This window comes from Terrapene carolina, unplaced genomic scaffold, assembly GCF_002925995.2.
Source record: "Terrapene carolina triunguis isolate 2854851 unplaced genomic scaffold, T_m_triunguis-2.0 Scaffold192, whole genome shotgun sequence".
Classification (NCBI taxonomy): domain Eukaryota; kingdom Metazoa; phylum Chordata; order Testudines; family Emydidae; genus Terrapene; species Terrapene triunguis.
The window spans coordinates 10,177,935-10,192,155 of record NW_020664543.1 but is presented as its reverse complement, the minus strand read 5'-3'; the positions used below and the strand labels follow the sequence as shown (position 1 = coordinate 10,192,155).

General features: G+C 44.6%; 1 protein-coding gene across 2 annotated transcripts; it reads right to left on the bottom strand.

Moving 5' to 3' along the window:
• Positions 1-5,165: 5,165 nt before the first annotated feature.
• Positions 5,166-13,832, bottom strand: TMEM100 (transmembrane protein 100). 2 transcript variants are annotated; one of them, XM_024193292.2, is made up of 2 exons: positions 13,753-13,832; positions 5,166-6,425 (listed from the first exon to the last, which is right to left on the bottom strand). In XM_024193292.2, the coding sequence occupies exon 2, from the start codon at positions 6,357-6,359 to the stop codon at positions 5,955-5,957; it is 405 nt and encodes a 134-aa protein (XP_024049060.2). In that variant the 5' UTR covers positions 6,360-6,425; positions 13,753-13,832; the 3' UTR covers positions 5,166-5,954. The 2 variants fall into 2 exon arrangements, with proteins under 2 accessions (XP_024049060.2, XP_024049062.2); XM_024193294.2 differs by lacking the exon at positions 13,753-13,832 and adding an exon at positions 10,815-10,943.
• Between the last annotated feature and the right edge of the window lie 389 nt (positions 13,833-14,221).

Here is a 14,221-nt window from a genome sequence, read left to right as displayed (position 1 = left end):
GGACTTTCTCCTCAGAGCATATTCTACGGTATCTGACTGCCTGGCTCTAGATAACAGATTTATTGGTGTGTTTGGGGTAGTCACTGTATCTGTAAAGGGAGGGGTGGTGATCCATAGATTTCTTGTATATAGTCCTCTGTAAGGTTCCATTGCTGAAGCTGATTGTGGTGTCCAGGAAGTTGATGCTACTGTGGGAATGCTCTAGAGAGAGTTTAATAGATGGTGGTGGTTGCTGAAGTTGCGGTGGAAATCTGAGGTAGTTTAGGTCACCTGTCCAGAGGATGAAAATATCATTGATGTATCTCAGGTATATCATTCATTTCATGGTGCATTTGTCCACATTCAGGGATGTGATTGATTAATTTTTGCCAATATAGTTATACCTGTAAAGCCCTAGTGTGGATGCCGTTAAACTAGAATAAAGCGATCTTATACAGTGTAGTTTATTTCAGCTCCCAAACCGGAATAAGCTATGGTATTATAAGCACTTTTATACCAAGGTAACGGCACCCAAATAGGGGGTTGTGCTGCTTTATTTATGGCAACGCCGTTAAAGTGGCAAAGTCCTAAGATAACAAATCACCTGGAGACTCCAGGCGTTGTGTACAATAGCAATACAGGGTGTAGTTACAGACACAATTTCCTGTACTTGGATTTTTACATTATTATTTAAGATCCCCATAGTGTTTGCCTGGTACACCAGAGCAATTCCCCATGAGATAATTTTCTTTCTGTGTGAAGGCAACTTTTTTCTTGTGTGATGCTGCCAGAGCTTTCAGGAAGGGAGAGACAAGCAGTTGAGACAATAAAATTTGCATTAACTCCAACACAACCTCACCCAAAACTGAAGTATCATCTGTTGCATTCAACGTCTTTTCATACAAGAAGGGAAGGCATTTTAACTGGAAGCTAATGTTGATCTCCGAGGGGGGCTGCACCCTGAGTTCTGGATTTCTAATGAAAAATGCCAAGTGGAATTCAGTGGAAATTGTTGCGTTTCAAATGGTTTTGATGCAAAACCATGGGGACTGCATGACTTTGGCATGACACCATACATCAAATCCTGATTAGCTCAAAGGGCTCATGGACCTCAGCAATGTTTCTGTCACACATAGGTTGAGTTTTGTGTTTGCAGCTTCCTGGTTTGTGGGGGGGTTCACTTATTACAGATTTGGTTTCGTCACAGAAGTTCAGATCTACTTGAATGTGGTATCCTCATTTTCTGGTATAGTGAAAGTAATAACACCACCACTGTGGCCTTCCCTAGCCCTTGCCACAGAGGGCCCTCACAGCCCTTTCAACAGCATCAGTTATTCGAGTATTGCAACTTGTGGTGGGTAGGTATCATCTCCATTTTACAGATGGGTAGCAAGCATAGAGGGAGGCTGAGGACAAGCTTTTCAAAAGTGGTCACACGCTTGTGTGCCTTTATCTTTGGGCGTGCAACGTGTGTTACCGACACATGCCTCAAACTGCCCCAAAACCGAGGCACCCAAAACCAACAGCCACTTTTTGGCAAAGGGTGCACTAATCGCTAGGCCAAACACACACAGTGCATCCGTGATAAAACAGGGAACAGAACCTAGCACTTCCAGGCAACGGCAGGAGTCCTCGGACCAATCCCCTGATAAACTCTGTCTCACTTCTGAATGGGACCAGACTAAGGGGCTTGTTTTTCCAGGGGACTATCATTTTGCTTGCCCAAAGTAAGGAGAAATAGGGAAGAAACCTTTCCCTGTAATCATGCTACAGAGCATTAGATCCACTTCCTCTCACCAGATGCTGTCCACTGTACGCTGAAGGTTTGAAATGCTGTCCACCATTGTCTCCCAAAAGGCTAAGGTCTAACTGCCCCTCTTAGTAGCAATGCAGACACTGGCACAAGCAGCCTGCTCCCGGCCTGCAGGTGCAGATCTCTCGTTGACATCAGTGGGAATTACTCACACGGGAGAGAATAGAATAGGCAGTAGAGGTTTGCCAGGCTGATCACACAGGAAAATTCTGCCTCTGTATAAACTCCTATGGTCAATATGTGCCCTCACTTACCCTCATCCAGCCCCATTCATTTAAACACCATTGAATTTGGCCTTTTACGATCTCGGGTCCTAGCTTAGTTTGCATTTCTAATTTGCTTTCATCCCCTGTGTGTCGCATGCAAGCTCACTCGTTGATACTTTAGTGTCTCCAAGAGAGAATCGATACCTTGAAAGAACTCTGCTGCCGAGGGTGAGAGGCCTGGGTCTCTTCACGCACCAGTTCTATAACTGCGCTTTGCCAGATTTCAGTGCTGCTGAGTTACCCTAATGACCCAGACTCCAGATGAAGCCATTCCCTTCACTGCCATCCACAAAAACCCACTTTCAAAAAAGGGGCAGAAAAATTATTTTCTTTCCCACGACACCCACTTGGCAGGCCTATTAGAGCGGTGTTTGACCAGGCCCCCCCAGCTGCGCTGAAGTTAATCACTTTTCTCATTTTTAACCAGGAAAGACACTTCTTGAATGCACCTGTTCAGTTATTTAGCATGCTCTGTGTTTCCTGTTAATTGTCACTCATGCAAAGGCTTTATATTGTAAGGGGACACCCTAATATTTTTTAATGACCTTAAGCAAAGTGATTGACATTGGACACCAGTGTCAGATGTTCTGGTGACGCAACATGTTCTCCCAGTAGCAGGAACGCTTCCTGCCGTGATTAAGTTGGTGCTATGAAAGTGCTAAAATGTGTTGTCAGCTTTCCTCTGATGCAAGCAGTTTTATTATCGTGTCAAGTAACCACGGAGTGTAGCAACGCAAATACTGACTCCAAACATCCCCTCCCACTTGTAGAGCCTGCTCTATTTAAAACACAACGTGCGCTTCACAAGTCCCCAGATAAGTTAGGGAGTTTAGAAGCATAAGCCCTGCTGGGGAGGAGGGGAAGAAAGCACTCAAGCCACAGTGCCTGGGTGGTATCAAGCCACGATCACTCCCAGGCCAGAGAGTGCCTGGGGAGGGATTCCCCTTACTGCACCTGTTCAACAGGTGTAGTCAGTGCTCCCATCTATGAAGCCATCCTGGCATGCAGGGAGATGAGGGTATGTGGGAAGGAATGGGATCATGCCAGGCCCTTGTGCAGATGCATTTGAGGGGGAAAGGCCTACCTACAAACTCTCTCCTCTTTAGCAAGTAGATTGAGGCACTTGTTCAGTTACAGCCCAATGACTTTAATGGGATTTTAGCAGAATTTAGCCCATTATGTTGATTACAGTGACCAGGGGCTGGGTGAGAAGGGTGGTCACCCTGGCCTCCAATGCCATTCTGTTGTGCTGCTTGGCTGCTGTCAGGCAGGGAGAGGGCACTGAAAACATTTTCCACCCTGGCCTTCAAAACACCTAGGGCCATCCCTGGTAGTGCCTCTGACCCTGTCGTTTCCCCTTCCCAATGTTTGCCTTTGTCTTGACCAACACTCCAGTCCTAGCTGACTTCTGGTTGTCATTTTCAAGCCCATTTCAGCCACTTGGGTCTCACAAAAAAATGAAAATTCTGCCCCTTGAACTGTAAGTGCCTGATACTGCAACCTGTCTTTCAGGCAAACAGAACTGCCATTAGCTTCAAGAGAAGATGTGGATCAGGGCTCTTGCATTGGTCCTAGATGGAAAGTCATCTGCATTTATCTTTCATGCTATCACTTGAAAATGTTTTGTTTTGCTTTCCTTCTGGATCAACCCACCCAATTAACCAATGGAGCAAGACAACCTTGGAAGATAAAGCATTTCAGAGCACAGAGCTGTGCCAGTGGGACAAATGCACCAGAAATGGTCTGTGTTCCACCCAGTTTTGAACAGAAAATGATTTTGTGTAACCTGAGCCTGTAGTTGATGGCAGATCTTGCCAGTTATCGGTGATTAAGTTGCCAGTGTTTGCCTGCCATGAATAATGACCAAAAAATTGTTTGCAAGGCTACAGCCTGTAAAAATATTCTATTAACTCAGAAGGGAACAGCGTGCCAAATAAAAACTGACTGCAGAGTCTTTACTTACTGCTGTAAAAACAGTATAGTCTTCAGTTACAATCCTGTTTTGCTTCAGTCTTTTCAGTGGTGCAAGCTGCTTTTTAAAGCAGTAGATTGCATTTTATCTCCTTTCTTGCAAAGGCCTTGTGTCTCTTGATGAACAGTTAAGGTTAGAGGGCTGACCAAAGGGACCGTGTAAAAATGGCACCTTCTTAGTCCACAAATCTGCTCGCTGTGCGTAGTCAGTCAAATCTTTGTTTTTCCTCATTTTTGAAAGCAGTTAAGCTCGTGCGTAAGTCCAACCCTATTCAGGACAGCATTTAAAGGTGTGCTTAAACGCAATACTGAATAGGGGTGCTTTCCTAAATCAGGGCCCTACCCTAACTCTACTAGATGTTTTCCATACAACTATAAAATATAGAAACCTTTTTTCCCCGCCTCTACATCCACACGCATCTGGAGAATGCAAGATAATGTAAAAGGGTATTTTGTTTTAATTCTGAGCCCCACTGCATAGTATTAGGGGCTGTGCCTTTAAGGACTGAGATTCTCAGACAGAGTCTGGGCAGGATTGAGTGACGCTCCTGTTATGGACAGCCAGTTGGAACCAGAAACCGAATAAAGCAGAGCTCTTGCAAGCACCGAGTGACCATAGAATACCACGCATCGTACAAACAGTCCCAGGTGCAAGTGCTTGCTACTGTGAGTAGATCCAATGACACCAGTGGATCTACTTGTGGTGCTGAGCACTACAGCTGGTATTGAGTATCTGCAGGATTGGGCCCTCCGTATCAAAACAGAGTGGTAATTAGGAGGCTGATCCCGCATATATTTATGTACATGAGTAACATGGGCGTAACCCCATCGATGTCATAGTACAAACGCTATCGCTGACATGCATAAGTCTTCGTAGGACTGAGCCTTATAATTTTGATGTAGCTCCATCTTTACTGAAGACGTAAATAAGGAAAACTCCTCAGATCACGCATAGGCTTTGTAAGTATCGACGAGACGGGGCAGTCTGTGTTCAAAATTATTCGCACCACTATTGCTCTACAAAGGGATGATGTGAAAAGACGATCGTGACGCTCTGGGATTGAAGCTGGAAGGACAAGCTGTCCTGATCACAATGAAAAATGCCAGACGTTCTAAAGCTCTAGCAGCACTGAATGTTTATTATTTTAAATGAAATGTACATTTTAAATCTTTTTTTATCAAAATCATCAAAAAAGTGCTAAATCCGACCACTTTAATTTACAAAAAACTCACTTTTTTTTTTAAGCTATACTCATACCTCGTTATTTATGTTGGACAAATATAATTACAGATAGCTACCTACCTCTATTCAATAGTAAAACAAGTTTAATATTACTGTTTTTTTAAAAAAAGTACCACTGATAACTCATAGGGACAAACCAAAATGACCTGCCATCCTCACATCAGCTTATTGAGCAATCACAGTTGTTTTTTTCCATGTTTGTTTGTTTTTCCCTAGAACAACGTAAGTCAAAGGCAATCTAGCCACATGGGGTTTTTTTGTCATCTGTTCAAATGCTACAATTCCTCCCTTGGTCAGACCTCACAGTGCGTATTATTTTTAAGCAGGTTTCTGGCACATCAGATCAGGTTAAGTTCTTTTCTTGTTTGTTAACCGGGCTCCCTTTCCAATAGTATCTGAGTGTTGACTAATTCTCTCGACTGCAGTTATGACAAATTTGTTTTCTGTGAAGGAAAAAAAAATCCACCTTTTTTCCCCCGTCTGTCTTGGAAGAAATATCACTTTTTGTAAGTCTGTGAAAAGACAGATGCTAACAATTCCAAAGATGCTCCTAGAGTCTCTCAATCCAACCCATTTTCATTCCAATCCAGTCAAAAACCTTCTGCGGTCTGACTGATCAATAAATAGTCAAATTGACTTACAAGGGAGCTCTCTTCTGTTCCATGTTTTCCTGGTAGTCTCTCTAACCAAACAAGCTTCTCTGATTCGCCACAAGCGCTGTCTGACTCTCCCGCCGTTTGGCTTTCTTGTGCTGTTGCCTGATTTTCCAGCACAAGGCGCTAGAAGCCAGCAAGAGGAGTCCAGATGACAAGAGGACCAGTCCAAACACGGAGATGATTGAGCCGTGGGAATTGAAACTGTACGCCACAGCGGTGACCACCACTCCAGCTATAAGAATGACCACGCCAAAGGGGATAGTGCAACGGTAACAGGACAGCTCCGCTCCTCCGGTTGCTGCAGTCAGCTGGCACTCACTGACCAAAGGGACAGTGGTTACCACGCAGTCACTGTTATTGCTCTTCTCCATCGTTACAGGTTCAGGATGCTTTGGAGCTCCCAGAATCTCTTTAATGGGCTCGTCTGTCATCTCGTGCTTCTGAACGTTCTAGGCAAATTCTTAGGCTTGACCAGGTTCCGCTGAATATGCCTTACACTGTGGAAAGAAGATGCAAGCATTCAGCTGACAAGTCTTTAACTATTACGCACATTTATGGTACACAGAAAGGTCCCAGTTGTGCTAGATGCTGCACAAACATCGCATCTTTGATCGTGCAAAGATTTATGTCTGGGCTTAACTTTCAGCATGTGAGTATTTCCTCTTGACTGCAGTGGACTGGAGTTGATTTTAAGTGGGGGCTACTCCCAGGCTTGAAGTTAAGCACATGCATAAGTCTTTGAAGGAACTGAGCCACAGAGCTAGACAAATGCTTGCCCTGAAGGGTCTTGGGCCAAATCTTGTCAGCTATATCTGTACAACCTAAAGTCAATGAGCTGGTGCAAAATAGGTGCGACTTCTTAGACCTCAGTGGGATTGTACCTGCTTATGTTATGGAATTTGGCACAGTGAGTTTGCTTGTGTGTGAGAGCAGAATTTGGCTAGTCTCTTCACATTTTTAATATATAGGCATTGCTGATCACCACAGCATCTACATTTAGGCCCCGATCCTGGAAAGACTCAAGCACCCATTTAACTCTAAGCTTCTGAATAGTTCCACTGAGTTCAATGAGGCTAGTCACCTACTTAAAGTTAGGTACATTAGTAAGTCTTGAAGGCTTGGGGCTTTAAAAGAAGGGGGAGGGTCTGATGCATTTTCACCCAAAGTACATAAAGCATCTAGGCAGTTTAAAATAAAAATATAAACTAGCAAACAGTAAGATAACAGCTTTTTTTATTTTTATAACAATTATCTGCTCTTCTTTCTATTATTTTATTTATACATATAAGTAAAACCAGGAAGCTTTTTACCATAATAAGTCTGATCTTTATTAATTGTTTATAAGTTATTAGGCTCCACATCCTTTGTATTTTTCTTGCGTCTTTCTTCTCAATACATAAATAGCACCTCGCTGACTCTAGATCAACGGATATCACCCGGCAGTAGGGAATATGTCAAATAAGCAATACTACGTATTTATTTAGTTTCATAACACAGTGTTGCAACTTCCATAACTGTACTTAACTTGCATTCCTCCTGAGAGACTGCATGTGTATTGGTTCTCGGAATCATTTTATTACAGCTTCTTTGAAAGCAAATCATGACAAGCATACAAAAGGGCCAGATTCTGCCCCCTTTACTCACACTGAGTAATAACTGAGTCGCCCCATTGAGCTAAGTAAGACTTTGCAGCATCAGGGCCTAGATGCAGACAGGAAGTCAGTAAACAGTGATACTATCTATCAATTTTTAATGGGAATTGGACATTCAAATCCCCAGGCGACACTGAAAATCTCAACCTAAATACATCTACAGTATAAACGCACAGTTTTGATCAAACCTATTTTGACGGTTCTAATATCGATTTCAATTTCCAGCCTTGGGTTGGAAGATGAGTTTGAAGCTGTCCATGTAATGAGTGACTAGTTCAGAGAATAAACTTCTCATTCAATAGGTCAAATATTTTACTTTTTGTTTTGTTTTTTTAAATGAACAAAAGTTACTTCTTTCTTTTAGGCTCTGCCACTGACGACAAGTAGAACTGCTTGTGTGAGTAACATTAAGTGTATGTGTAAACTGGTGCATGCTCAGGGCCTTACAAATATTTAAACGCATGTGGGATTTTCAAAAGAAAATAAGGGAATTAGGTGACCAAATGGGATTTGAGCACCTAACTCCTACAGGCTCAGTTGAAAATCCTGGGCTGTGGGCTCTCTGGAGCAGGAACTGCCCTTGTTTTTTATCTGCATGAGACCTAGCACAACAAGGCTCTCATCTCATCCTTGTTCAGGGTTCCTAGACACTACGGCTATGCAGTAATGTGCAAGGTGACTAGCACAGTGGAATCCAAGTGCTGGGAAATACCAACGGCTGCTTTATTTTAAACTATTCCAACTCTCCCCTTTCATCCAGACTCTCCCAACACCCCAGCCCCCAAATCTCTGCTTGTTTTGTAGATTTGACAGCTCACATTTCTCACCCACTGAGGCTGGGTCTGTCCCCTATTGGCATTGAACAAGAAGCTGTCTCTCGAGTTTGAAAACTCCAGCCTAAAGTTCTTAAACTGCCCAATTGACCACTACGGCAATCCTTAATGGGACACGGTCAGCTTGCCTGCAACTTAGCACACTTTGGCTGCGTCTATACTTGCAGCAAAGGGGTGTGATTCCCAGCTCCCGTAGACACACTCACGCTAGCTCTCATTGAGCGAGTGCGCCAAAAACAGTAGCATGGGCAGCAGTGAGCAGTGACACAGGCTGGCAGCCTCCCAGTGACAAACCTGCCTGGATCCCATGGCTACGCACGTGAGGCTGCCGCTCGCTGTTGATCATGCTACTGCGGCTACATACTATTCATAGTGCACTAGCTCGATGGGAGCTAGCACATATATATCACACCCCCACATCACAATCACACCCGCAGCTTCAAGTACAGAAGTAGCCTTAGAGGACTCCAGAGATTGCGATAAATCTGGAGTTAAAGTGTGCTCCAATTAATAATGAATTGCATCGCATATACGCAGGCATTTTCAGACTGTAAATACCCTGGGTACACATGCCCCTTCTTCGTTTAATGAACATATAGTTTCAGACCCTACACCTGTCCCTGTGCGCCCCCTGCCAATTTTGGTAGGTTAACAATCAGATTCGCCTGTTTCGATTACAGTGTGTTTTCTTTCCTGAGACCATGTGGCAAAACTTTACACGCACACCCTTCTGCCCTGCAGTGAGCACGGCTTGGGCTGATCCCCATTGACATCCATGGACCTCCACACAGTCTTTCTGACCAGTCAGGTGCATCTGACTAGACAACATCTGGGACTGTCAAAGGAGGCCATCGGAGTTCAGTGCACACATCCAATTTGCTTGGAAGGACAAGCTGAAGGAATGGCGAAACACCCACGTTTCCCTTGAATCTTGCTGTTATAATTCTCTTAGGTAAGGGGTTCTCAAACTGGGGGTCAGGACCGCTCAGGGGGTTGCAAGCTGTCAACCTCCACCCGAAACCCCGCTTTGCCTCCAGCATTTATAATGGTGTTAAATATATAAAAAAGAGTTTTTAATTTATAAGGGGGGGTCGCACTCAGAGGCTTACTATGTGAAAGGGGTCACCAGTACAAAAGTTTGAGAACCACTGTCTTAGGTGTTACTAAAAATTGCCAGCAAAAAGTCCTGGGTCTGATCCTCTGTTGCTCTACCCTGTGAGCCGTGACTTACACCAGTGTAAAGATGTGAAATGCTACTGAGTCAGACTGGTGCCAGTGTATATTCAATATGTACCCTTGTAAGTCACTACAGGAGGAGCGGGGCAATGGAGAACACGACTCAGAATGCTGTTTTTTAGCTTTGCTAGTGGGTCAAAACCTTTGTGTTATTTTAACTCCATTTCTGTCGTCTTAAACTTCCCAGACATTATAAAAGGACATTATTTACCACATCTCCCACAATAATGATTTAGCACATTTGGACTTGATCCATAGCCCACTGACATCAGCAGGGAAGTTCCCATTCACTTCAACAGGCTTTTGGATCAGGCCCATAATAAACTTTTTATTTTCCTAAACATTCATTGTACCTCTCCTTTAAATGCCTGTTGCTGACTACCTAGCGTCCCTGTCCCTCTGCCTCCTTCAGTCTGTTATGTACATTCCTAATAAGCATTGTATCACCCTGGGGCATAGTCTCAAACATCACAAAGTTAGGACAAATATATGCATACTAAAAATATTATGGGAAGAAGCTAACTTGCCTGCCCAGTAAGCAATCTCTGTGTCAAACAACAAAAATGAACAATATGAAACATAAAATCCTCCTTAAAAAGTACCAAAAATCACCTACAGCCTGACCCTGACCCCAGCCAACTCTTTGGCAAAACTCCCATTTGACTTCAAAGGGGCAGGATACGTCTCTACATTAGAGTATAAGTGCACAAATATTCATTTACAAAAATATGCTAAGCCACCTTGAGTTACTGGAACAGAAATAAATAAACTGTTCCAAATGCATGTAGTAAACGTACACACTCCTGGAAAAGCAAGGGCCAGATCCTCAGCCCGTGTAAACTGATGAAGATCAAGTGAAGTCAATCCTGATTGACATCACCTGGGCAACACACCCCGGGTTATAAAGTAGGAACGTCTAGGAAGGGCACACTAACAGTACCAACAGGATTGTGCCATTTAGTTTGCTTTTAGTGAATACACGTTTCTTTGTATTCAGTTTTTTTCCAAGCAGCTATTTTTACTTGGGCAAAGGTTTTACAGTAGTTATTCTATAGGTAAAGCTATAGAAGGAGTAGAGGAATGTTTTACTTTAGTATCCAGTAATAAATGTAAGATGAGATTTACTTAAAAGGGCTGAAAACAATATCCAGCTGTGTGCACCTACCATGTCCATCTGAAATCCATCACAGCAAATCACTTGGTAAGTGGCTGGGATGGGGGGGGGCAGGGGAGTTGGTTTTAAAAAAGCCTCCTCCCTCAATCTGAGGCAAAGTCAGGCAGCAGAAAGAGCAGCTCCGGGCTTTGAGGTGTTAGTTGTTGCTGGATTATGGATTGGACGCGATATGGCTCTAGCATGGAGGTTTCCTACAAGAAAAGAGTTTGGGTAAAATCAGCCCTTCAAAACAAGGCTCCTGCAAGGAAATAAGGGTCTGCTCTACACTGGCTTCTGAACAGGCTGGGGGACTTTCTATCTCCCTCGCTCTGCTCTTTAGTGCTGATTTCCTTGGCGGCAGCAGCCTCTTGCTTTTGACCTGGTGTTTTTCCTCTGACAGCGTGCCGCCTTCATCAACGAGCATTGGAACCCAGGACAGCCTCCTCCATTAAAGCATCCGGCCAAAGAGCTCGAGGGGAGATGGAGTGGAATCTTATTTGGCTGCATCTCTACTGCCCATTGTAACCCTTAACCCCTCATCCTCAGGAGATGTGGGTTCTAGGCTCAGCTTTTCTGCTGGGTGACCTTGGGTATGTCACTTCACTGCTCAGTGCCTCAGTTTCCCTACATGTAAACTGTGGATAATGATACTGACCTCCCTTTGTAAAGATCTACTGATAGTGCCCTGCTCTTACATAGCTTTATTACTGAAAACATCCCTTTTATCCAGTCGAACTGAAGCCTGTGTCCCAGTCTGATAAACACTGTTCCATTGTATTTAATATCAGGCTGTCATTTTCTTTTTGGAATTTTGTAAATAAGATTTCTAAGGGCTCAAAACCTGAGCCAGGGTTAGGCAGAACCTGCAGCAGTTCAGGGGGACGGTTTTGAGAGAGGCAGAGTGATAGAAACTTATCAACGGCAGTAACAGCTGTGAGATCACCAGGCAGCTGGGTTACCTCACGAAACGGCAAAGATTTATGTTCCTAGGCTTATTCACCATTGCTTTTCTATGTGTGTGAGAAGGTGGTAAATTGTTAGGATCATTTTAACTCTGCAGCGGGGCCTTTGAGGATGGCAATAAGTACATGGAATAATAAAACTGAAGTTATTTTTAAATATCCCATAAATGCAAGTGTGCATTTACACAAATAACTTCTGTTATTCTCCAGAGCCTCAAGGTAATACGCCCATGAATACAGTATCTGAAATACATTTAGCTGATCACTGACATCAGCTAATAAGATCGCCTTTCTTGAATAAGTTGTTGTGCCTGATGCCTAACAAAGTTACCAGCTGAACTTTAGATACTTTTCCCCTTATGAAACATTTAACTAGTTATAGCATAGTCCTGCTGCCGGAAAAAGAAGGGAATATTCTGAATTGCCTTCAAGTACGCAGTAGGTAGTTATTTAAAAAAAATTTTTTTTTTTGCCATCCACTGTATTCATTTTATAAGGAAATCTATTCAAAAACCTCTAACTAAGATGTTGTGCTAAACAAACCACTGTGCCTGCGACATGCTTAGAAATAGATATGCTGGTCTGTGAGTGATCTGCATTTACCCTTGAATATGTTGCAGTGCCCCGCCACAAAACTGAATCCACATAGCAAACTTATTTTCCCCCTAAACAAAGTAGAAAAGTTGAGATGTGAAAACTCTAAATCAAGGCTCATGTTCAAACTCTGAAAGGTTCCAATGTGATGCTCTCTCAGGAGGTCAGCTCCATGCCAAATACCATTGGAGAAGTGCAAATAGATGGAGTGTGCCAGCTGCCACAGCCTTTGCACCTTTTTGCTTTTTATGCAATAGTGGAGGAAGGTGATAAGACTTTTGCATAGATGTTCTGGGCCTGATTGTTGTCCTGCACCTCCTGTAGTTCTTTGCAGTCACTTTGCACTTACTCACAGGAGTAAGCCTGTAGGCTCAGGATAAAAAAAGGTAGCAGAGGTACATGTAATATACATGCAGGCTGCATCACAGTGTGGTTGGGGGTGCTGATATTGGTTGCTACACAAAATTCCTGCATGCAAGAATTACAAAAAGTTTAGTGTACTTTTTCATTTCTCAGCCATAATCTTGGGCGGGTGGGGGAAGAATCTGCACTGTATGCGAGTTAGCAATTGAAAAATTTTCAAGAGGGAGACTTGACAATATGCCATGCACCCCTAAGGTACTGTAAACTAATAACAGTCATGACTATAGTCAAATATAAGAAAGGGGGCATGACCAGGCACAAAAAGGTTTACACTTGCTGTCATACACTCCTCTATTAGAGAAAAGAAGCAACGCTCTCCAACTACAGGAGTGTTGTATGAATTCCTGATACCAACACCTTCAAGTTAAGAAGCAGAATTATATGCACTACACGTTGTCCCTTTAGGGGGGAAAAGGTCCTATTGAATGTAACAAGGATTAAACCAACAGACATTGAATAGGGTTCTTCAGAAATTACTCTAAACAACTCCAGGATTGATTAGAGAACGAGATCCTCTCTTTGGCTCACTCCCCCCCTCCCTTGTTTGACCCAAACTATGCAACGTTACAACAGGTAGACAAGTTCCCGGTTAACCGCAGAAGAATGGATCAAACCCACCTCTCCCAAGTGGAGCCTGGTCAATTACAGTCGGGCGGACTTTGTTTGTCCCGCTGCCCTCCGAACAGTTGTGCCCCAAAGCCCTGTACCTGCCTGCAGGACCCGCACCAGCACCGCGGAGATCTGCATCCCTCGTGATTCCCTTTAGACCCAGAAAATCCCTCTCAACCTCGCCGCCGCTCTGGGTCCCATTCAGCAAAGCGCACGGGCTGTGCGGCTCCCTCTGCTCCAGAACCTCGCCCGAGCCAACCGCCGGTGCTGCGGCAGCAAGCCCCTGCCCGGGGCCCAGCGGGCTCGAACTTGCCGCTGGGTGCCCGGGCTGCCCGAGCCCAGAGCCTGGGCGCGCCGCTTACCTTCGCCTCGGCCAGAGTGGAACTGGGGCCGCCAGCCCCTTGCACCGCGCACACAGCAGCCAGGGGGGCGCACATCGCAGCGCAAGGGAGTGTGAGCAAAGTGCTGAGCCAGGCTGGAAGACCACTAAGGGACCGGGGGAAAGTCGGCGGAAGGGAGCGGGGCTGGGAAGGGCTGAGCCGGTTTGGAGCAGGCGGGCCGGAGTTGCGAAAGCTGCTTGGCTGGTTTCCCCTCTGGTGTCCTTCTCTCCGCTGGGCGGGGGGGGGAGCAGGCTCGGCCATCCAGCCCCCAGCCTGCCCAAGCCTGAGCAAACCTGCCCCTGCGGAGCTCCCAGACTGGCCCTTGGGTGCTAGGGGAATAGAAATAATAACAACAAGACTCCCTCCTCATCCACCCACCCACCCCAACTCGGAACCCTCTGAAATGCACTCAGAGACCATGGTGAGGGGCACCGTGTATTAACCTAGATAT